Source organism: Tricharina praecox, assembly GCF_024521635.1.
Source record: "Tricharina praecox strain CBS 144465 chromosome Unknown BZA05scaffold_37, whole genome shotgun sequence".
Lineage (NCBI taxonomy): Eukaryota > Fungi > Ascomycota > Pezizomycetes > Pezizales > Pyronemataceae > Tricharina > Tricharina praecox.
In genome coordinates, this window is record NW_026250439.1 from 18,109 (window position 1) to 40,207 (window position 22,099).

Sequence of the window (22,099 nt, forward strand, 5' to 3'; positions counted from 1 at the left end):
AGCTATGCAAAACAATGGTAGTCCGATAGTCTTACCGATTTAATTCTATGCATAAGATTTTCCCACCGGTTTCGCCGTCGTTCGGGGCATGTATTTATCGTCTTTTCGGCACTGGTTCCGCCCGGGCGACGCACTGGGATCGGGCCGGATTCTGGCGATGCAGTTGTGATAGACTCTTTGGGCTTATCATCATCTCAGAGATCCGGTATGACGCTTGGAATCTAGCTAGGTAGCAGGTATGCGACTCCTAGGCCCACTCCAATTCGGTAGTGAATTCGCCTTCGTTTTGGCATCACTCGGAATGCTGAGAGGTCCGTCCACTAGGCCAGCCGCGCGGTTAGATTAAAGATTAGATCCGTGGCTCTTGAAACAATAGGTAGTAAGTAATTGCATAGCGATCGGTCGGCCGCGTGTTGTCTGTCACGATACGTGGTTAGGGTGATATCAAGATGAGAGATGGATAAGGTTGGAGTGATAGATCAGATGGGAGATAGGCGATAAGGGGTGCAGGATCAGAAGGCGCAGAATACGCTAGAGCCAATCGGGCTAGCCTCATCTGGCTGGAGGAGCCATGACATGGCTCTCCGAGCAGTAGTAGAGGACAAGTGAAGTGCTTCTATCATGTTTCTCTCTATCTTTCGAGTGTCCGCCAGGAGCATATACCGAGTTCATCACCACTGCGGCTTCGACCACTAACCTGTAAGTATTAATTCGCGTCGCGATAGACGACAGCGATGACGGAAAGACCCCAATATATGGGAGCTTCGCACGCAAACATCGCCATACTGGATATATTTTGTAGTGTCAATGTGAATCAGCGATAACCCAAGTTGAACGCCGCTAGTGGAGAATCGATAGAGTACACTGTATGTACTGAGAGGCGCGAAGGAAGAGGCGGCCTGGTGTCATCAGTGAGCACCGGAGAGAGGAGACCTTGTTGGGACTAGGGGAGACCTGGTCGGACCTATGTGTTTTGGAGGTGGGACCCGATGCGGATCCGATGCGGTCTTTGAACTTTGAATTGTTTCTGTTGTCACTATTTCTGTTCTTCCTGTTCGTCGTTCGATCTTTAATTACACACCTCTTGTGCATCATCATCGATCGAGAATTCTAGTGCACATCGATCACGTTTTTGCTCCTCACCTATTTTTTGCATCTCTCGGACTTCAGTACGTTGCTAGTAGTAGCTATGACTTCGCGGTAAGGATCAGTAGTTGTGTCTTTGGACAGCCGTTCTTTATCTGCATGTATCTGGATTCTGTAGGTGCATCCAATAAGCTCCCGTACCAACTGTAAAGGATTTCGGTATCATTGGCCATGGCGTTGTCGGCGTGGATGCGAAATTGCAAGGGCTGCTTCGTGCTCGTGCATGACTGGAGCCACACAACTCGAGACAAATATGCAGGATCATGCCCAGCCGCACCCATCAAGACTCGCTCGAATGGTGTGAGGACGTCGGAGCATTTGGAAGGGGCAGTGGGGCGGCACATTGGGGGGGGGGGGATACTGGGGAATTATTGTCTGATAAATGTAGGCTTGCCACCCAGTCCATTCGGCGGCCAGTCCTTGCCGGTATCGAACAGACACACCCTCGAAGCTAGCAAAACATACAGACCACCGCGAGATGCATGCCGATCCCGAGACTCCCTCAGCAGCGCGACCGACAGCCCTGGCCACTTGCTCCGATTCATCACCAACTCAGTGGCAGTCGCAGCAGAGGTTCGAAACCGAAATCGAAATTTGTAACCAGCCTGCTGGCCCCACCGCCAGCCGCAATCTGACCGGCAGCAGAATTTTCGGCGGCCACCGCACATACCAGGCCGGATCCATGAATAACGAGTTCAAAAGGCCGGTTTTCAATGGCAACCAGACCTTCATAGCTAGCGGGTATGTACTATCCCGCGTCCATGCCTGAAACGATGGCATCTCTATGGGATATTAGGCCCCGCTGATTGAAGCGATCCGGCAGATCAAATGGTATGGCAACCGGAAAAGGTCGGCTCGCAGGAATACGCCGTGATACGCCACTGACACTATGGCTAGGTTCCAGGAGGTCCGAGATCCTAGAGTGGATATCCGTAATCTCGTACACGGATCACCACGGGCGTATCAGTGGTAGTCGGCTACATGGTACTAGTGAGTGGATCTTATGGAAGACGGAGTACCGCATGTGGATTTCATCAAACCTTTCGATGTTGTTACTGCTGCGGGGAATTCGTAAGTCTGAGCCACCCTATTTCGTCGGGGGGTAACTGCTCGTCTTACTTGCTCATCTACTAGCTGGGGCCGGCAAAACATACATCCCATCGAGAGTCATCGATTCCCACCTTTCGAGCCAGACGTCCTAGAAGTTAGCCTACTTCTACTGCAATCGAGCCGAGGAAGATCGCCGGGATCCCGCGAGCATACTGAGCGCACTCGTCCAGCAGCTTGCCTGGCAGACGTCGAAAGATCAAGAACTCTTGAAACCGATCATCGATATCTAGGAAGAGCGAGAGAAATCTTGCCAAAAGTCCTCGCGGCTGCGCCTCGCCGAAAGTCAGGAGCTGCTCGTTAAACTCACAGATACATGTCCTGAAACGACTATATGCATCGATGCCTTGGACGAAGTGGAATCCAAAGTCCGCTTACAATTACTGAAGTCGCTGAAGCATGTCATGGAAAAAACCAAGAACCGGGTCAAGATCTTTGCAACAACTCGGATGGACACCGACATTCTTGTGTAGTTTGAGATGTTTCCGCGGATCGAGTTACAGCCCGACGACAATGCCGCTGACATCAACCGGTTCATACAGACGATTATTGAGGCTGCCATCAAAGATAAGAGACTACTTGACAGTGATATCTCGGATGAGGTTAAAGGCGAAATATGCGACGCTCTTCGGGAGCGATCCAAGGGAATGTGAGTTCGTCGTGACTGCTTCAATGCTGAAGAGCAAGTGACTGACGGCATATCGCCAGGTTCCGACTAGGTGCGCTTCAGATTACCGTTCTCTGCGATATGTCCACTAAAAACGAAGTGAGACGCAGTCTGGGGTCCCTTCCGAAAATACTGGCCAACGCCTACGCCGAGATGTACGAGCGCATTCTCGGCCAGCAAGGTAGCGCTCCCCAACTAACACTCAGGGCGTTCCGGTGGATCCAATGCTCATACGAACTGAAACGAACCGAAACTTTGCTTGATGCGATCATGGTCGACGTTGGCGGCTCGGGTGAATTCGCCCACGACGGCACGGTATGGGCAAAAATATTACTGAAAGCCTGCCAGAACTTCCTCATCATGGACGAACGTTCAAATGTGTTCCGATTCGCACATCTTTCCGCGGATGAATACCTCGAGACTCAGCTGCTCAAGGTCGATTCTCACACTGAGATCGCAAAAGTTTGTCTTTCACTGCTGACATCGGCGTCTTGGGACGACTATGACATGCATATCTCAACTCGGGAAGAGCGCTACAGTGACCGCCACCTGTTGTTGTACTCGACTGTCTTTTGACCGTGGAATTTTTTGGGTTGCGGGGACGCAACCAACAGTCACGTTCTAGCTAGCCTGTGGGATTCGTTCGTATCAGCAACTAACTATACGCGATGGCTCGAGTATCATCGCAGCTGTTTCATAACCGACTCCAACAAGTGCGTGGAATCCTTCTGGCTTCGATATGCGGCTCTGCGGAAAGGCGGCGACCATCTTCTTTCCTTGGTCTGTATTTTTGGGTTGCGATGGAAGTGCTCTACCGTAATGGAGTCTGCACTGGAGTCTCTGAGGTCTGCTCACGAAACCGGCACGGGCCGGTTTTTCTGTTTGTTTGGCTTACGACGGATATTCATCGGCGTATTCCAGCCCAAGTCCAAGCGGAATCGTGTTCGCATGAACCGGTTACTGCTCCACGCCTGCACGTTTGGAGACCTTGATATCGTCCAGCTGCTGCTTGACGGGGAAGCCGACGTCCCGGCCGCCAACTGTTGGATACGGACGCCATTGCACGAGGCCTCGTCGGAAGGGCATGGGGCAGTAGTGCGGCTGCTCATCGGCCGGAGAGCTGATGTCTCAGCTGTCGACACGGATGGGCACACGCCTCTGCACCTGGCCGTAATGCTCGAGAATGAAGTCGTGGCACGGCTGCTTATTGACCGCGAAGCAGAAGTACCTGCCGCGAACACGGACGTGTAGACGCCGCTGCACTATGCCGCAAGTGGAGGGCATGAGGCAATGTTGCGGATGCTCCTCGATCGGGGACCCGACGTCTCGGCCGCCAACTATCGAATGCAGACGCCATTGCACGAGGCCTCGTCAAAAGGGCATGAGGCAGTCGTGCGACGACTCATCGACCGGGGAGCCGACGTCACGGTCAGCGACCGACACTCAAAAACGCCGCTGCACCTAGCCTCAAATCGGGGGCACCAGTCGGTAGCTCACCTGCTAGTCGACGCGGGGGGCAGACGTCACTGCTCTTGAATCTTGATGCAGATAGGCACACGGCGTTGAAGTCACTTTCTTCTTATAGGAAACGGGATTTCAGATTCGGTCATTGCATATGTTGCTCATCACGCAATGAACGGGAGGAATACGGAATCGGGCAGCGTGGAATAGGAGAGTTAAAATGCGAGTCTTCCACCGTGGTCAGGCCGAGGAGTGACGCGTCTGATCCATCGTGCCCGGTGGTGCCTGGGAGGGTACTTCGGAGGCAGGTAATGGGGAGGAAGGGGGGCGGGGCGCGCCGCTTTCAACGTGACCAGGCCCGGCGAGAACACGGTGTCTGACCTATCCGTGACGATACCCAGGAAGCATCTGCGAACGCCGGCGGAGCGGATGAAGGAAGGGAGGGGAGCGTTACTTCCGTTGTGACCAATGCATCGGCGTCCGAATCGTCCTTGGGGATGCCCGGCATGGGGCTGAATGGTTCGGTAGCTTCGGAGGACACCGGAGGCACCGGTGGCAGCTGTGTTACCCGGAGCGCATACCCGTACCCGCGAGCCATGGTCCTGGCCACCTAGATATCACCTGTATATAGACGAAAACACCCACCATCTTCATGCTCTTAAATTTTACAGTAGATAGTGTGTGACACTGTGACCCGTAACTTGCGCCGGAATATGATGGTTGCACAGGACTCCGTACGGATAGGTGGTTGACGTACTACTGCATCCACTGTTTCGCATGCAGAGGGGGCACACTACTGTAAACTTGACATTGAAATTGTCGGGCTTGGGAATGGGCGGACTATGGCTTCGGGTAGGCAATGAGGATGATGGATGCCCTCTATACATGTAGTCGATCGCAAAAATTTCACCAACTCCTTCACAAAATCCGCGCCAGCTCTCCGAAGACACAAAAATTCATTGGTAAGTGCCATACCCCCCCTTCTTCCGCTTCCAGGTTCGTTCCGTGACCGCCAAACTTTCACAGTCTCTCAATCAACACCGTGCATTTCCACCTCCTCCGTTTCCACTTTCTCCGCCTCGGCCTCCTTGCGGTTTTCGCAGTCGCTGCCGCCTCCGCGCGTATGGTCATCGGCATCCAAAATGGCTCCGACGGCAGCGCGACCTGGCGTCGGAACAGTCGACCGACCCATGCGCCGGGAGTTCCTTTCCACGCAGCCCACCAGTCCGTGCGCGTCTACAATCACAATCGGTAGAATCTGCGGCCTCATGCTCGAAGGCGGCGGTGGATCGTCGCTATGAATAGGAACAGTGACTTCTAGGTATGCCTACTGCTACGCTAAGGGCATCTCCACAGGTTCGTGCAATGGACGGAGTCGCTGGCGCGGGTGTTCATGATTGGGGCGAAGGAAAATTGACTGTCAATTGATGAATCACTTGAATATGCTCGCTACTTCGGAATCGAATCGATACACTAATTCTAATCTCTGGGGATCACTATTTACATTGGTAGTAAATGGACCTTTCTATCCCAGGGAATCAGACCCCGAGCCATTCCAACCACTCTGGCTTCGTCGTTCCCTCGTCCGAATACGGCCGCACATACAGCCACGCGAGACTCCCGGCGAGAAAGATTTCGTACATGGTCCCGCTATACGACAGCACCTTACATGCCGCCGGGCCATCCGGGAGGCTTCGGGCTCGCGGCGTGGAAACCGGGAGGTAGCACGCAAAGCCTAGCAGCGCACTAGCGACGACCCGGAATACCCACGTCCATTCCAACAGCCAAAACCCTATCATCGGTAGCCACATATAAAAGACGAATGTGTTTACTCTGAATCGATTATCAACAGCACACAGGTTGTTTATCGTAAGCACGATCAGAAACACCATGAGGTGGACGACCAGAAAAGTACTTGTGGGACCCTTGGGAGCTTCGCTGCGAAATTTGGAGATGGCCATGTAACACCCGTCGATCCCCGCAAAGAACCAGACACTCGAGAATGCAACGATGCATGCCGGCGCCCACCAAGCTTTGCCGACAATGTCGGACACATGTTCACGACATTCGGCCACACGGTCGGCGGAAACCTTTTGGTCCCAACGCACCAGTAGTAATAAAGCGATCGACAACTACGAGAACACGTACATGAACCCGCAAGCTACGAGGAACGGTACTCCCGAAACGACGCAGGGCTTGATGAGCACAAACACGACGGGGATCGTTGTAAAGATCTGAATGCGAAGGTGGTTGCGGGACTGGCTGTCGTAGTACTGTGTTTCCGCCGCGCGGGCATGGCCGGTGATGCTGTGGGTGTTTTCGCTGCGGTGGAGAAGCAACACGCCAGCTGTCAGGCGGTAGCCATGCACGCTTCGGGAAATTCGCCGGCGTATCGATGTCGCCGTCGACGATGGGCCGCCAAGTAATCCACTCTGTCGCCCATGAGGTGTCGTGAGAAGGCATATCACAATCATCACGCCCTCGATCGCGGAGGAGAGGGGCGAAAGTCGTCGCAGCCAATGTTCGGGCCCGCGAAAAACGAGCAATCCGTAGGGCTGTGTCAAGCAACAAAGCCACAGCGTGAGAATGGTTGAAATCACGTTTGCCTTGGTGAAAGTCGGAGGGTGGTGGCCTTTGGTCTCGTCCGAGTCGGTGGCGATGTCTCCCGCGAGGACGGTCGACAGGAATACCGACATGCCATCGAATGCCCCCCAAACAGGCGCATTTACAGCGAAGCGAGTGATATCCATTGATGGAAAGGCTATTACCGGAGAGATCTGCTCCTACCTTCAAGCTAAGTTGCCGTATAACCTCGGATAACAGTTCACTTTGTGGAATGAGTTTAGCCTTAAAGACGGATTAAGGGCGGCTGAAAGATACTCGATCCTCAAAGACTTAATTCGATCCGTCGTTAAGCTTGGGGGTTGGAGTGATACGAGACGAGCTGGGTGTTGGTGGAGGTACGTATGTACCGCGCTTCAGACCAGCTTTTGTCATCTGAGCAAAAGTGCAGTTACGCGTTGTGCCCAAAGTGTTTGTGCTTGGCTATTTGGCTGCTTTCGGTTGCCGTACATGACCTGCGCTTTTGGTTTTTGGCTTCGGTGAAGCAGCCATGCAAGCACATCCGGGGTTTGGGGCATTTCAGTGGTGACCAGGTCGGCATCCAGTGGTGGGGAGTATTCTATTCGGCAATCTCCGCCGGTAGGCGGGCCGTGGATGATCGTCCTCCTCATGCAGACTTCGGAAATGAAGTTGCGGGTGCGGGGTAACGAGACCTGTACCTGCCTCATGCTATCAGGCGCCTACGCCCCGGGTTTCCGACAAGAATCCCCACAACTCGGGTTCGAGATAAGCTTTTCATTCCCGCTAACGGTTTGGCCAGCCCACCCCAGGCAAAATATAGCAGTTCACAAATAGCCCATCCAAAAACTACCATGGGGATACTTATGCACGCCTATGCAGCTGCTCCGGACCGCGGACTTGAGCTAGCGACGGCTACAGCCGCTACACAGGTAAATCAACTGCCCACATGCTGCCCCTTAAACGCAAGGTAAAAAAAGCAGTGAATTCTGTCATTGTTTACCTTTGTTTATGCCGGTAACCGTTCATGTGATTGGCAGTACTGTTCGAGGACATCCATTGACGGGCTCATGGCTACCATATGACCGTGAACGAAGACTCATGATCTGAGCTGGGCGGCCTGTGCGGGTAGCGAGGGTTTTGTAGGAGCCCCGAAACGTCCCGCATTTGTGGCATCAGGCATTGATTAGGGCAGCCTGCCTAGATTCGAATCGGGTGTGTCACCCCCACCCTCGGAGCTATTACACCGATTGATGGCGAGCGGCTGCGGTACGTACTCGTACTCGTGCTCGTCAGTGAATTACTGATCCCACTCCGGTACTCTCCATGGTGGACGTGTTTACCGGGTCTGATAAACCGGGAACACGACGGTCAGGGGCAGCGAAGACGGGGAAAGTTTTGAAGTAGTACCTAGTGCCGGAGAGGATTTCTGGTTATATTTGCCGTTCCTCCGGCCACCATTTGTTGTTTTTTTCAGGGCACGCCTCCGGGTATTCCACTGGGTGCTGTATTCAGCCGAGGCGGTTGGGGTTGGGGTTGGCGAAGGAGCACCTCAACTTTTACTATTTCCCGTACACGATCGAGCGTAGCTGGAATATGGCGAAAAAGAAAAGAAGGAGCCGAATACTTCATCGGATCGGATGTGCGGCACCTCCTAGCACCACGTGATACAAAGGCACAAGAGATACGAAGAAGCAAGCAACTGTACGTGTGCTCGGCGCTGAGGCTATAGGCTATACTAGCACCCGGCCCGTGTGCTAATAGAACCGTCTGAGGTCTACTACATGGGTCCTTGTTATCATGGCATTATGCCAATCGTGCAGGGTCGCCGCCGAGTCGATTTAAACAAATGGGATTATGGGCGTGCAGCGGACAGCCACAGGGGGTGGAAAGCTTATTTTAGCTAAGGTGTGGCCGCCAACTTTGCTCCAGCGTTGGGTAGCGACGCTTCTGTGCAGACGAGTGCTACGACGGACCATGGCGCTGGGAATCATGTAGCTACCTACACCGGATCTCAAAGAAGAAGGAAGAGGTTATATATAATGCCGGCGTGTCGGGTGGTACACTCGATATACACACATCCCATCGGATGGCGAGAAGTTCCACCGTACGGACTGGTTCCCGAGGTACTCTACACTTTTCTGAGCTCATGGCACTACCGTGAGTAATCCGTTCCGCACATTCGACCGAATTGGAGAACGTCTGAATGTTTGAAGAGGTCCGTAGAAAAATATCTGGCCGCGGTGGTGATATTCTGTAGCGGCTGCGCTCGCTCTCCCCGTCCGCCCATCTAATGGCCACCAGGCCATCCGTTCAATCTCCAGCGATTTTCCCGATGGACACATTCCGCTACTATAGCCGGATATTGGTTTTTATCCAAGTTCATCAGCTGTTTCTAAATGGATCGATTTCGGCCGAGTTAGCCTCCCGATGGGCATTGAGTTTATCCGTCAAGGAATGAGGCCACAGCGTATATTACTCTTCTCACCCATGCCACCGGTAATGCCCGGCACAAGCTATGCATTTGCACGTTACGAACCCCTCTATGTAGCTGTTTGCGACTGTCATTTCCAGGGATTTTGTGTTTGAGTTGGGTGGCACAAGGACTTCATTTGATCGAGTACCTACTCCACTGCCGTCGCACGGGCCTGCCGGCACGATATCCGAGTTCATCATATAGGATCTCGCGTTCGGCACTGGCAATAACTCAGCCCGAGCCAATCGGATGTAAGATTCAGTGGCCTTCCAGTATTTCGCCAGCCCCAATTGCAAAGTACATATAAATCGTCAAATTTTCCGGTCTGTATTTCATTCTTCAGCCTACATAGACTGAAGCCGTTCTGTTCGTACATTCCCCACTCCTTTCGTTTAAAGAAAAAAACACAACAATGCGTTTCACTACTGCTATCGTCGCTGCCATCCTCCAGCTTGCCGCTGCTATTGCAAATCCAACAAACGTCGAGAAACGTGCTTCTTGTACGCTTACCAGCTTCAGCGACCTTGCTTCGGTCAAGTCCAGCTGCACTACCATCACCGTCGGTAATCTTGCCGTCCCAGCGGGACAGACTTTAGACTTCTCGGGCCTGATCAGCGGCACCAAGATAATCTTTACCGGCACCGTGACTTTCGGATACGTGGAATGGGAAGGCCCTCTCGTGACCGTCGGCGGAAGCAAGATCACCATTACCGGTAGCCCCGGCCACCTATTCAACGGTAATGGTGCCTCTTGGTGGGACGGCCTGGGTGGCAACGGCGGAAAGATAAAGGTACATACCAGCACAGCAGCCAACCATGTATGAATCCGATCTAACGATTGTCATCAGCCCAAGTTCTTCGCCGCTCGTTTGACCGATTCGACAGTTACCGGTCTCAACATCAAGAACACCCCTCGCAATTGCTTCAGCGTCAACAAGTGCACGAACCTGACGATCGATTCGGTGATCTTTGACAACCGCGATGGAGACGTCACCAATGGCGGTCATAACACCGATGCTTTCAATGTTGGCTCCTCCACTGGCATCACCATCAACAATGCCACGGTTTACAACCAGGACGACTGCTTGGCTGTCAACAGTGGAGAAAACATCGTCTTTTCTAACAACTACTGCTCAGTAAGGATTTCCCTGACATTTTTTTTTACCATTCACTCAAAGTTCTTACCTCTGACCCTAGGGTGGCCACGGTGTGTCCATCGGATCCGTCGGCGGCCGCACCGACAACATCGTCAAAAATGTTACCATCTCCGATACCAGTATCGTGAACTCTGATAACGGTAATCTCTCCACGCACTCACTAACACGTCGTCGTGTTGACATGATGAACCAGGCGTCCGTATCAAGACCGTCTACAACGCGACGGGCTCGGTTTCCGACATCACTTATTCCGGCATCACGTTGCTGAACATCGCCAAGTACGGCATCGTCATTCAGCAGGACTATGAGAACGGTTCCCCAACCGGCACTCCCACCGCCGGGGTCCCCATCACCGGCCTCACCCTGAAGAGTGTCAAGGGCACCGTTGCGTCGAGCGGTACCAACATCTACATCCTCTGCGCCTCGTGCTCCAACTTCTCCTGGTCGGGTGTGTCGGTAACTGGAGGAAAGAAGTCCACCAAGTGCCAGGGTGTTCCGTCGGGTGTCAGTTGTTAAGCGGCACACCGGCGAAGCGGCTTTGGTGGGGCCGTTAAAGACATGGCTGGTTGTGAAATAACTGTATCATATAAGAGAGAATGGGAATATATGTGTCGTTTCAATGAACGATACCTAGCCATTTCCGCTTGAAAACCGAGTTTCCGAGTGATTATTTGTGATAGTAGCCCTGTGGAAGGACGAGCACGCTCTAGCACCGAATGGTAGGGCTAGGCTGAAACTTGGCGGCACTAAGGGCTTAAACGGATGGGTTCCAGAGAATGGCAGATGCACAATAAGGGCAAGATATAATGAGAGTGCTACGGGTCTACAGGATCGAGTCGCCAATGCTCTTGGGCTGCTGTTCGTGGCAACTATCGTAGTCCTCCGTCGTTTGGTTCTCGGTCTATATTAAAAGCAGTTCTGACACAGGAACGGTAGCCGACTCGACGTTATAGATCATTTGACCTTCATGGGCTGGGAAATGGAAGCCATGAGAAGGTGGCATTGGCTTTGATATATTTGGATACCTAAACCTCCGACTCAGGATGTGGGAGATGACCGCGCAGGTTGCTGGAGTGATGTGGATGGCAGACGGCAGCTAAGTACAGGGGAAATACAGAAACCAAACCCAGCCAAATTTCCAAGATTCAACCGGCTAGTCGACTCACACTATTCAAGCGGTGCCATGTTCGGCGCCGGTAACCGCCCGCGGCGGACTACCGGGAACACTGGAGGATCCGCATGTTTTCCAATCACAGAGGTCCTACGTTACTTCACAAGCGGTTTTCGGTTGTCCGTATCGTGGTCTACACACTTCGCAGAATTGGCCATGTGTATGTGCTAGTCTCCAGGGATAACGCTCCCCGTCCCTGTTTTACCAGCGACCGGGTGGAGATGTCCCTCTTGTGCTGCGAGACTGTGAAGACAATCGAGGAAGTTCGCAGTGAACATAGGAAGAATTTCTCTCTTACAAATGTCCTTTAGGCGGTAACTAGCTCCATAAATACTTTCGAACGGAAAACAACAAACACGGATTGACGCATACCGAGTGACAGCAAGTGTAGACTACTCTCTATTACCAGATTATTGCTTTACGATAAGGCTTGACACTTGACACCCGTAGATATTTACTTACGTAGCTGCGAGCGTCCTGCGGCCGTATAATCACCAAAATACGGAATTTTCTAGAGATTTTAGGTCGGTCGGTGTCCTCGGTGAGTGAGGAGTCATGAGTGAGTTTGTAGCCAATCAGAACGTTCCTCTCTTGAGCGAGTGACACAATCTGCGATTTGCTTCCCAGTTAGTCGCATGGTTATGAATATTTCTGCAACCCACTAGGGACGACTACCATCACGCCCCGAGGCAGGCGGTTTGTCGTCAGCTATAGCACAGCTGAGAAACTAAGAAACAGTTTAGCACAGCGGCTCAAATGTTGAGTTTAGTATGTTCGGAATCAAAGCGCCGAAATTCACATGTGCAACAGTTGTCAGTATGTCCTCGCCGCGGTGGAAACAGGAACCTGCCGCCCTGAACTGGTAATGCTAACGTGATACCGCCACAGCGCCGTGCTTGGAAACGAAGCTGCTCCGCATGCAGCTTGGCTAGCCATGCCTCCTTAACTGGTAGCAACCCGGACAGCGGAAAGGTGCCCTATTCGATAGCTCACGAGAATTTTGGCCGCGAGCGAGAAGGTCTCTGTGATTGGATTGCGCCGGGAAATAATATTAGAGGTGTTGGGTAGGCTTTTCGATTGGATGACTGCGTGGTACCAGGTTCCTTTGGGTGGGTAACGTACCAGTGTATCTGAGGATGAGTACATACGAGTAGGCACCACGAGTGGCATACTACGACTCTCAGTACTCGGCCATACCGGTTGGGGCACAGGTAATACATCTACGAGGCTTAGAAGCGGGTTGGCTTCGTCTCGATGGTAGAGTGATCTCTTACTGGTTCGCTCCCTGTTGTTCCGAGCCTGGGCGTAATTTGTGTTTACATCTGAGTGTTCATCAAGCTTTGTTTCCGTCCGGGATGCCGCTTTGTTCTCGAAGTTGACCTACGCGTGGTTGCATCTCGTGGATGGTTTCTTGTCTTATCGTATGCATCGGTCGCTTCAATTCGCTTTTCCGCTTGACCGCATTTCGGGGGGTCGTTAATTTGAGGACTCCGCGATGAGGCTATTGTTCATGAGAGTGGATACAGACACAGTTAGGAGTCTTACATTCGCGGTATTTGTTTTGAAGTTCCGCGCACAGCTGTCATTAGAGGCCGTAACACCCAACAGCCCTGTAATTTCGATTTCCCGGCCAGACGAAAATTGAAAGTAACACGCATCCTGGAAATCGCGAAGCACTTCTGCACTCCTCAGAGCTTACTTCACCGTGTAGAAAAAAACCGGTCGTTTGCTCTACCTACGCTGCTTTTAAGCCGGGACCACTGATTGCCGATGGAAAACTCAATAGGCATGGAAACTGCACAGTAGAGGATTTTAGAGTCTGGTTCCTCTGTAAGTACCAAGCAGTCAATAACATCATATCATGCCCTACATTTCGTCCGGTAATTACAAAGAAAGCGACCTGCTTCTCGCAATCGCATTTCCAACTAATCGTCTTGATCGATCTGGCATCTGTGGAAAACATCCGTCAAACCATGTAAACGACTTCATCAATTTTTTTGCCTCACCTGGATATTTCTTCGCACTACCTTTTCAGTCTAGGTTTATACCAGCAGGCTTGCATTCTGCAGTTGTAGTACGTCAATAACACTGCCATATGGTGCGGGGCAGGTTGCAGATATACACCTGATACGACGTCGACACGAGGGAAGCCCTTAGGCGCGCCACCTGATTGACGGAAGAAACTGTCCGAGGGTGATTCTTGCCGAGGGTCGTCTCATAGCCGTCGAGAGCCCGCTGGAAACACTCGGCGGAACGGTCATAACAACCTCGATAATATTCTATAATTCCAAGCGTATACAGTGTATTTGAGATATTCGCAGTGTCTTCATTTTTAGCACAGTGATAATATTTGAAAATATTTTGGGGGCCAAGATCAATATGGTTAGATATTCGTCGTTCAAATTCCAAATACTCTGCTGTCCTACCCGGGGAATCCGTGATAATAACTGTAGTAATCAATGATATCGCTTCATTCGCGTGTTTCCTCTGTTCCTGATCATTGACCCGCTCCCGGGCCCATTGTTGAACGAGTGGGTGTATCCAGAAGCTGTCGCACTTAACAAACGAAGTGGCTTTCCGCTTGACCAGAGAGACCGCCAAGAGATTCTCAATAGCGAGGTCAAACGCATTGTCATCTTTCGCAATGTCAGCCCACTAGTCACGCTGCAGAGACGTCATTCGAGCACACCTTGATTCAACCATTCGACCCCAGACTTCCCACGATGAAACAACACATCCGGAATATCTTCGTTGCTTAGGAATGCTCATACGTGCAGCAGACGCGCAGCAGAAGGACAGAGCGCTTGAAACGAAATTTCCCAACAAGTGAAAACCGAGTCGTTCCGGTAGGTCCATACGCTTGGTTTTGTACTCGCAGTACGCTTGAAATTGTTTTCGAGCTTTTGCAGGTATGTTTTGCAATCGATCTATGTCATTGCGATGTACGCTGCAGCTTGGTTGATTGCCAAAGGGAGTCCCCCAAGTTTTTCCACAACTTCCTCTGCGTCCTTGATTTCTATCAGACCCAATTAGCGAGAGCAGAAAAGCGAATCTGCGGCGATCGTATATAGTTACCTGTCGCTGTCAATTCTTCGCCGTCATCGCGTATAATCTTGGTCAGCAGTTCACGGCCAACGTCTTTCTCCATCTCAGTAACCGAAACCGAATGACCAAGTAATTGGGTTTCCGAACGACGAGATGTTACGATTATGCTGCCCCAGTTCGAGTTTGGAAGGTAGCTCGAGATGTTGACCGCCTCGAAGTCCTCATGGTTGTCGACTAAAAGCAACCATCTCGAATTTCCCCTTCTTTGAAGCCATTGCCTAACGCTTTTCCATACCAAGTCGGGATTGCCGACCGCCTCCTGATTGATATTGCCAGAAGGATCAATACCGCCTGGGACTCCCAGATCATTGGCGAGGCGTACGTAATCGGGATTCGGGGAAAATTCGGTAGCATAATGATGTACTAGCTGCTGGAGAACCCTGACACCGCTCGACTCCAAAGCTCCCCGGTCCTTTGCATCAACCCATAGAATCGCGCTGTATAACTGCTCGTAGCGGAGGGCATACTCCAGAGCTATTTGCGTTTTCCCGATACCTCCCAAGCCATGTAGAGCGATCAACCGCCTCGCGGTAGAGGTGGAAGAAGTCACATCTGCCTCGGATTTCGCCGGATGGAATATCGCGTGAATCCGTTCGATCGCCTCGTCTCGGCCACAGAAGAATTCGTTTCTGAGAAACGGTAGCTCCACTGGAAGCTGGAATTCGTCGAAAGAACGAGTCTTGTTCGTGGATGGCTTGTTCACTTCTACAATCAGTCTCGATGGTTTCGACTTGGCAATGGGAGCCTACCGGGTGGTACGAAGAGGGGTTTGGTGATCTTGGATAGACCTTCGTTGTATTCTTTGAGTCGACGAATAAGAGTACCAAACTTTTCCTTGTCCGAGACAGCCCATTTCCACTGCTTGTATGAGGATATCTTTCTGTCAAAGCCGACTGCTGATTGTGCGATCTGTTCAACGATCGTCGCGTCCGAAATCACGGGAGCAAATGGTGCCGGATGAGAGGATAGGCTGGCGGTAGAGGCTGTCCTTTTGACTACCGTTATATCGGTCGATTTTTCGTCTCTCGGTTTTGATGGTGACCTCCCAACCAATTTCCGAAATTTGTTATGGATCGAGAAGCTTTTGGGTCTGCCGCGTTCTCGGTGTTTGCCCTCCGGGGTTATCAGGATTCTTGGGATGGGCGACCCGGCCGAAGTCGGAGGCTGGCCCTCAATCCACAAGCCGTATGCGCTTCCCATACTCTCGATACTGGCGAAAAGATGTGCGATTTCGGCAGCCGTATTGACGATAAGCTTATACCGATCGTTCTCCGACTCGAGGACTTCCTCAAGTTGGCGCCCAGCTGTGAATTCTGCTAATCGCCTCACCCAATCCTTCAAACTCTGCTCCTCTAGGCAGAACAGGTTGTGGTAATGGCGGAAGTCCTCATCGAGCGCCCGAACATCGGAGAAAACTGCGTATCCTTGGAGACTCGTCTCGATGAGCAGACCGACTAGCCCGGGAATCCCTAAAAGAAGCCCGGTAACCTCCATCTTTGAAACCGGTCAGTGAATGTTCGATTAGCACAGACTGACTATTGACCTCGAGCTATCCCGATGTGCCTTGACCGATAAAGAGGTAGTCGCTAGTAGATAAAATCAAGATGATAGCTGTGGCTATGTGCGTGCAGTAGTCGTCCTGGGTGACTGATCGGTGCGGTTCTTATCGTTCTATGGAAGGTGTATTCGCTGGTAAAGGTGCGGGGTAAGAAGTGGGGAACGAGGCTGAAAGTGCTTGCAGCTCAATGGACTCCTTGTAATTGCAAGGGTTGGTAGGTAGCGTATGTAGCTCCCTGCAGGGTTAAGGGCAATCACAGTAATCGTTAGTGTTATTGTTACCAGAGTATTTTACTACACAACGAGCCGAAGATGTTTCTCGATAGCAAGTGTATCCTATCGTTGAGAAATCCACTCTTCCACATACGGCAAAGTATGATACCTATCTGACTCCGTCCTCGATGGTATATATAGTCCAGATTTAGTATCCTAGCGAATATCGTGGTCAGGGCTTAAGTATTTCGTCTTACTTAGTAACAATGCAATACGATATACCTGCTGGAGTTTGCCGCCGCTTCTGTGAGGCCACTGAAGGGCTACCTAACTAGTCCAGCAACGCGTGAGTTTTTTCCTTCAATAATATTGCTTGGAGAGCTATCCGGCAGCCCTGCGGAAGAATTTTCGACTTGAGGTCAGTATCGACCATGCAGCTGCTGTCGTCGTTCTTCGTGGATAGCCCATCTCCGTGGGCCCCCTGTCGCTTACGGTAGCTGCCACCGTTAGTTGCGCCAATAGGTATTCTAGTATAGCCATAGCATCAAACCGATTTCCCCCCCATGCAGCCCATTAACGCCATGACCGGGCTCAGGCCAGACGACCACTGTCTGGATCGTCAACCGAGCGGAACAGCGGCGGATCTACCGACAAGCGGCTATTCCATCGAGTTTGGGCAACTGCAGAATGGCCCCGATGACGAGATACCTCGGGATGAAATCAGAGCAGGTGAAGGCGCCCTGTGACGTATCCTTAGATGAGTTGAATAGCCGCAAAGTGCATGCATGGATATCATGATTTAGCACACGGTGCACGTGGTAGTCCGGAAGGAAGTAGGAGGCGGACGAGCAGATGCTACTTACTAGGTATGTACTGGTATGTATGAGCTTGGTATTGTAAAAAACCAATGTTGGGATTTTCTTACTAAAATAAGTACCAAAGTAGCCATCTTGCGGTCTCGCAATCCCCTCAATCTTCAATGGCAGCCCTCAAGTTTTCATCTGAGCTTCGATCGTGTGAAAACAAACACATCAATTGAGCACAAGTTTCAACGACTGAGCAAGGACGTCCGTACTCCGGCTGGTGAGCCTACTAAAACGCAGCCAGAAATCATGATGCGCTACGTTCAGGCGAAGCAATCTTCCTGTTCCCTCGCACCCACGCCAACGCCTCGCCTCCTCTTTTGTCCTCACTACTGACAGGTCGGGCCTTCCCACTGCCCAGTACTGGGAAGGGTGGTTCTCTGTGTTTAATCATCACCATGGCATTCGACCATACTAGAGCATGGCTGTTACATATACGTGCCAGCACCACTGCCCGGAGGCGTGACATGAGGTTTCCTATTACTCTCCACCCGTCCTTGCTGAACCTTCCAAGGACCCCAAAGAAAACACTGTAATCAAGAAGCGAGATGAAATGCAAGTAATCCGCCGCAAAGATGTCCATAACAGCCCCCGTCCAACTCCCTCCTGCCGTCAAGAATTCGTCCAACTCCTCATCCCTTTCCACTTCCCCTTATAGCTCTCCGCCCCTCGCTCCGCCTTGATTTGCTCTTGTTCCCGCAGTGGTGCCTTCCGCGTCCGAATATATAGGTAGCCGTCTTTTGACCCGTAGCCGTGGCCTGAAGCTGATCACATTCTAGGCTGGGGACGGGGGCGTAGGAAGAAAAGCAGATTCTTCCCATTCTCCTTGATTGTTCCGTGGCCCGGCGAGTCCTCTTCCCCGGTTTTCTGGATGCCTCGCTCTTCCAGCCACTGTGCTGCCCGCCTGGGCCCATAGCGACTTTTGGTGTTGCGTGAATAGTACCAAGTACTTATTTACTCAAGTACATGATTATTAACCATTTATGTAGGTAGTGGGTCATCGAGAGCAGCAATCCGCACAAAGCGATAAGTAAAGACTCGGTTCATCGGACATACATGTTGGAATACCAGCACTATACGGAGGTGTGGGTGGTCAGCGGCGGCGGCGCCGATAGGACGTCGGCGGAGGCAGGTGGTGCCGGCAGGTAGTCGACGGCAGGATATAAGAGTCGGTAGATAGCTGTCAATGGAAAGGCAACTCTCACACATATCATACATTCGAGTGAAACTCTGTGCCTTTCAACAATACACAATCTGTTCGGACTTGGGTTGCTGATAGAAGTAATCAATCGACTCCTCCGGTCTATCTAATCGCATCTAATCACATCTCGTAACTCACTTGCAAGCCGGTCCGGTCAATGGCGGTGGTGAAGCTCCCGCTCACCGGGCAGGTAGACTTCCAGGCGCGAGGACCCACCGACTCTCGGGAGCCCCATTCACAGATTATTCCGAAGCTCAATTCCTGCAGCTTCTCCCCATTCCGCTTTTGCCCCATCTTCAAGTTCAGAGATCTACTCGATTTTCCTAACAAGAATCGAGCCTGTATGGTTGATGATTACATAAGTTTAACTAGTAGTTAAGCGACTCAACACCTCCCCTCCATCCCCCCCCCCCGCACACAACGTCACCACCCTACGGTACCAGCCTTACGAAGCACCACCGAAACCATCAACACCAGCGACACCACCAACATCATCAACACCACCAACACGCGATGAGGCTGATCCGCAAAAGCCTCGAAAAAGACGGGCAAGGGCAGATGACGCTTCTCCCGGAAGTAGCCGAAGACATGGTGCGTACCTCGCAGCGGGCAACTCGCAATTTCCAGCGGCGCTAACCCTCGCAGTGGCACGCCTACAACCTGATCCGGCCTGGGGACGTATTGCGAGCATCCGCGCTGCGCAAAGTGACCACGACGTCCGCGACGGGAACCACGACGTCGACGCGCGTGCACACGATGCTCACGATCACCGTCGACAAGATCGACTTCTCGCCGGCGGACCTGGCGCTGCATATTGGCGGGCGCGTGTGCGACGAGAATAAGTACGTGGCGGTGGGCGCGCACCACACGCTCGACCTAGAGCTGGCGAGGAACTTCACCCTGTCGAAGCCCGAGTGGGACTCTGTCGCGCTAGAGACAGTGCGCGAGGCGTGCTCACCGTGCGATAATGCCGAGATCGCGGCTATCACACTGCATGATGGCCTCGCGCACGTGTGTGCGGTTGGGGAACATACGACGGTCATTAGGCAGAGGATCGAGATGGCGATTCCGAAGAAGCGCGGGGGGAACATCGAGGCGCACGAGAAGGGGTTGGCAAAGTTCTACGCGGCGATTACTGAGGCGTTCCTCAGGCTGTTTGAGGTGGACAAGGTCAAGGTGGTACTACTGGGGAGTCCGGGGTTCTACGCTACGAAGCTGAGGGAATACATCTTTACGCATGCGGAGAAGACGGAGAATAAGGCGCTGCTCAGGGCGAGGCCCAAGTTCATTGTTGAACACACCAGCAGCGGTCACAAGCACGCGCTCAACGAGGCGTTGCTGAGTCCTGCGGTCCGCGCGAAGTTAGCGGATACCAGGTTTGCGCGCGAGACGGACGCGGTCGAGAGATTCTTCCGGATGATTCACACGGAGGAGGAGCGCGCGTGGTACGGCGCGAAGGAAGTGGCAAAGGCGGTGGAGAAGGGCGCGGTGGCTACGCTGTTAATCTGCGACAGTCTGTTCCGCAGCCAGACGGTGGCCGAGCGGCGGAGGTACGTAGCGATGAAGGAGGAGGTGGAAAAGCAGGGAGGCGAGGTGATGGTGCTCAGTAGTATACACGAGAGCGGAGTGCGGCTGGACGGACTTGGAGGGATCGCCGCGATCCTGACATTTCCGCTGGCCGATCTGGACGAGGACGACGAGGACGTCGCAATCGAGGAGAATCAAAACTGAACCTCCTCCTCTATCTTTCCGGCTGTGTGTGTGTGTGTAGGTGAAAGCAAACTCCGAACGCCGATACGTGAGGATATTGTACAAATGGTGGTGCTACAACCGGTAATCTCGCCGCCTAGTGTCGTGTCGCCATCGCCGCCTCATCCGCCGCGCGCGCCTCCCGCCGTCCAGCGCCAATCCCCATGTATTCAAACACGCCTCCATGCTGCCCCTTCAAACAGCGTATCGCGTCCTGCGCCAGCCCAAACCCCGCACCAATAACGAACCCCTTCTTCGCAGTCCGCACCGCAAACCCGTAGCCCAGTCCATCTATTTCCCGTCAGCCTCTCTCCCGCATCCCACCGCCCGGGGAAAACCCACGCCAAAGCGAAAACACCCCCGCGCCGCCCAAGCCCGCACAGACAGTACTCAGGGCATCCACGCGTCCTCTTAACCGATCGACCGCGTCCTCAAAGATGACAAACATGGCGACCCACGCGCCCACCCGGACCGCATGCTTCACGCCCGCCACAACCGCGCCGTACGCTACGTGGTAGTTCTTCGTCTTGTGGTAGAAGTACCAGCCCTTTGTCGACGTCGGTTGGCGGTGCGAGTTCTCCGCCCGGAAGATCAGCGACGCTCTGTGACCGCCCACCATTGACCCCAGCGCGCCGCCGAGGAGGATCGATGTGCCCGTCAGGATGGGGAGGCGCAGGGCGAAGGGGATCGAGAGGCGCGGGGTTTGCGCGGTTGGAGGAAGAAACATTGTGGGCGTGGTGGGCGTGGTGGGTGTGCTGGATGTGGAGCTCGGCGTGGTCGTTGCCGTCGTGGTCGTTGCCGTCGTGGACATCGCGGTCGGTGATGGGTCGGCGGCCGTGGGAGCTGGGCGGGGATGTGTTGGTGGGGTTACCCGGTTGGTTACACGGGGTTGTGTGATGCGGCAACATCCGCTCCACACATGGCTAGATCGATCTGTGTCCGTCGATGTCCGTACGGCGGGACCAGATTCAACAATTCTCGGAGAATAATCAAGACATCTATTGTATGGTGATAAGAGGGTCAAATCATGAAGGAAGAATAAGCACGTGATGGGCTGACTGTCGCCAGGAGCTAATCCATTCTGGCAAGCGTCACTGGATTTACGTCACGACAAGCCACATAACGTGGATTCGGAGCAGTAGATGTGAGCATAACCTTTTCACATCACTCTTTGAGTCCAACACCGCCGTAAATCACATTGCTTCCGTTGCTTCCGTCGTTCCTTCAATTGGATACTGCACAATGGACTTGTTTCCGCTATTGTCAGGGAACTAATTGAGCACTCACCAAATGTTATTCAGTTTCTTCCAACTGGATGTCCGTGTGGATTGGGCCCAGCCGTTTCCTCGGTGCCATGCCTTGTCATTGCCTCCCGAAGCTTGATTAAGAGGTGGCGAGTCTCGCCCGATCCCACAAAACCTATTGGATACCCAATTTCGCAATTGCTTATATCGGCGTCGCTTTGTACGTATTTACCTGCGGAGCCTGTGAATCCTGATCAGGACGGTATGTAGACACGATAACCCGGTGCACTGTGTACGTACGTCATTGTTTGGAACACGGAAGCCTAATGCCCAAAGAGTGAGATTTACCTCTTCGTCTAAAACGGCGGCAGTTTGATGTGTCATACTCCTACATACCTGTGCG

General features: G+C 52.6%; 7 protein-coding genes across 7 annotated transcripts; 4 read left to right on the plus strand and 3 right to left on the minus strand.

Annotated features, from left to right (window-relative positions):
* Positions 1 to 1,624: 1,624 nt before the first annotated feature.
* BZA05DRAFT_439415 (uncharacterized protein) lies at positions 1,625 to 4,171 on the plus strand (the record flags this gene model as incomplete). The annotated part of the gene is made up of 7 exons (XM_051486536.1): positions 1,625 to 1,887; positions 2,051 to 2,136; positions 2,566 to 2,720; positions 2,757 to 2,902; positions 2,962 to 3,235; positions 3,269 to 3,382; positions 3,746 to 4,171. 7 exons carry the CDS (start codon positions 1,625 to 1,627, stop codon positions 4,169 to 4,171), a joined length of 1,464 nt encoding a protein of 487 aa, XP_051335224.1.
* Positions 4,172 to 4,173: 2 nt separating this feature from the next.
* On the plus strand, positions 4,174 to 4,584 carry BZA05DRAFT_190135 (ankyrin repeat protein). The gene has a single exon (XM_051479402.1). It carries the CDS (start codon positions 4,211 to 4,213, stop codon positions 4,454 to 4,456), a length of 246 nt encoding a protein of 81 aa, XP_051335225.1. The 5' UTR covers positions 4,174 to 4,210; the 3' UTR covers positions 4,457 to 4,584.
* Positions 4,585 to 5,411: 827 nt separating this feature from the next.
* BZA05DRAFT_449003 (uncharacterized protein) lies at positions 5,412 to 7,131 on the minus strand (the record flags this gene model as incomplete). Its single annotated transcript, XM_051487309.1, has 3 exons — positions 5,412 to 5,676; positions 5,987 to 6,471; positions 6,547 to 7,131. 3 exons carry the CDS (start codon positions 7,129 to 7,131, stop codon positions 5,412 to 5,414), a joined length of 1,335 nt encoding a protein of 444 aa, XP_051335226.1.
* Positions 7,132 to 9,683: 2,552 nt separating this feature from the next.
* On the plus strand, positions 9,684 to 11,204 carry BZA05DRAFT_411728 (glycoside hydrolase). Its single transcript, XM_051485031.1, has 4 exons — positions 9,684 to 10,227; positions 10,285 to 10,572; positions 10,634 to 10,733; positions 10,787 to 11,204. Exons 1-4 carry the CDS (start codon positions 9,850 to 9,852, stop codon positions 11,107 to 11,109), a joined length of 1,089 nt encoding a protein of 362 aa, XP_051335227.1. The 5' UTR covers positions 9,684 to 9,849; the 3' UTR covers positions 11,110 to 11,204.
* A 3,487-nt stretch (positions 11,205 to 14,691) lies between these two features.
* BZA05DRAFT_449005 (P-loop containing nucleoside triphosphate hydrolase protein) lies at positions 14,692 to 16,363 on the minus strand (the record flags this gene model as incomplete). The annotated part of the gene is made up of 3 exons (XM_051487310.1): positions 14,692 to 14,780; positions 14,840 to 15,571; positions 15,619 to 16,363. The coding sequence occupies 3 exons, from the start codon at positions 16,361 to 16,363 to the stop codon at positions 14,692 to 14,694; spliced, it is 1,566 nt and encodes a 521-aa protein (XP_051335228.1).
* A 2,853-nt stretch (positions 16,364 to 19,216) lies between these two features.
* BZA05DRAFT_344183 (eRF1 domain 1-domain-containing protein) lies at positions 19,217 to 20,434 on the plus strand (the record flags this gene model as incomplete). The annotated part of the gene is made up of 2 exons (XM_051481112.1): positions 19,217 to 19,294; positions 19,349 to 20,434. The coding sequence occupies 2 exons, from the start codon at positions 19,217 to 19,219 to the stop codon at positions 20,432 to 20,434; spliced, it is 1,164 nt and encodes a 387-aa protein (XP_051335229.1).
* A 115-nt stretch (positions 20,435 to 20,549) lies between these two features.
* On the minus strand, positions 20,550 to 21,263 carry BZA05DRAFT_449007 (uncharacterized protein; the record flags this gene model as incomplete). The annotated part of the gene is made up of 2 exons (XM_051487311.1): positions 20,550 to 20,743; positions 20,795 to 21,263. 2 exons carry the CDS (start codon positions 21,261 to 21,263, stop codon positions 20,550 to 20,552), a joined length of 663 nt encoding a protein of 220 aa, XP_051335230.1.
* Positions 21,264 to 22,099: the final 836 nt, after the last annotated feature.

Excerpts from the sequence above, each read along its gene's own strand:
- BZA05DRAFT_190135 (XM_051479402.1), top strand. The coding sequence starts at position 4,211 with ATGTTGCGGATGCTCCTCGATCGGGGACCCGACGTCTCGGCCGCCAAC.
- BZA05DRAFT_411728 (XM_051485031.1), top strand. The coding sequence starts at position 9,850 with ATGCGTTTCACTACTGCTATCGTCGCTGCCATCCTCCAGCTTGCCGCT. Across the intron at positions 10,573-10,633 it reads TTTCTAACAACTACTGCTCA|GGTGGCCACGGTGTGTCCAT; the intron begins GTAAGGATTTCC and ends CTCTGACCCTAG. Across the intron at positions 10,734-10,786 it reads TATCGTGAACTCTGATAACG|GCGTCCGTATCAAGACCGTC; the intron begins GTAATCTCTCCA and ends ATGATGAACCAG.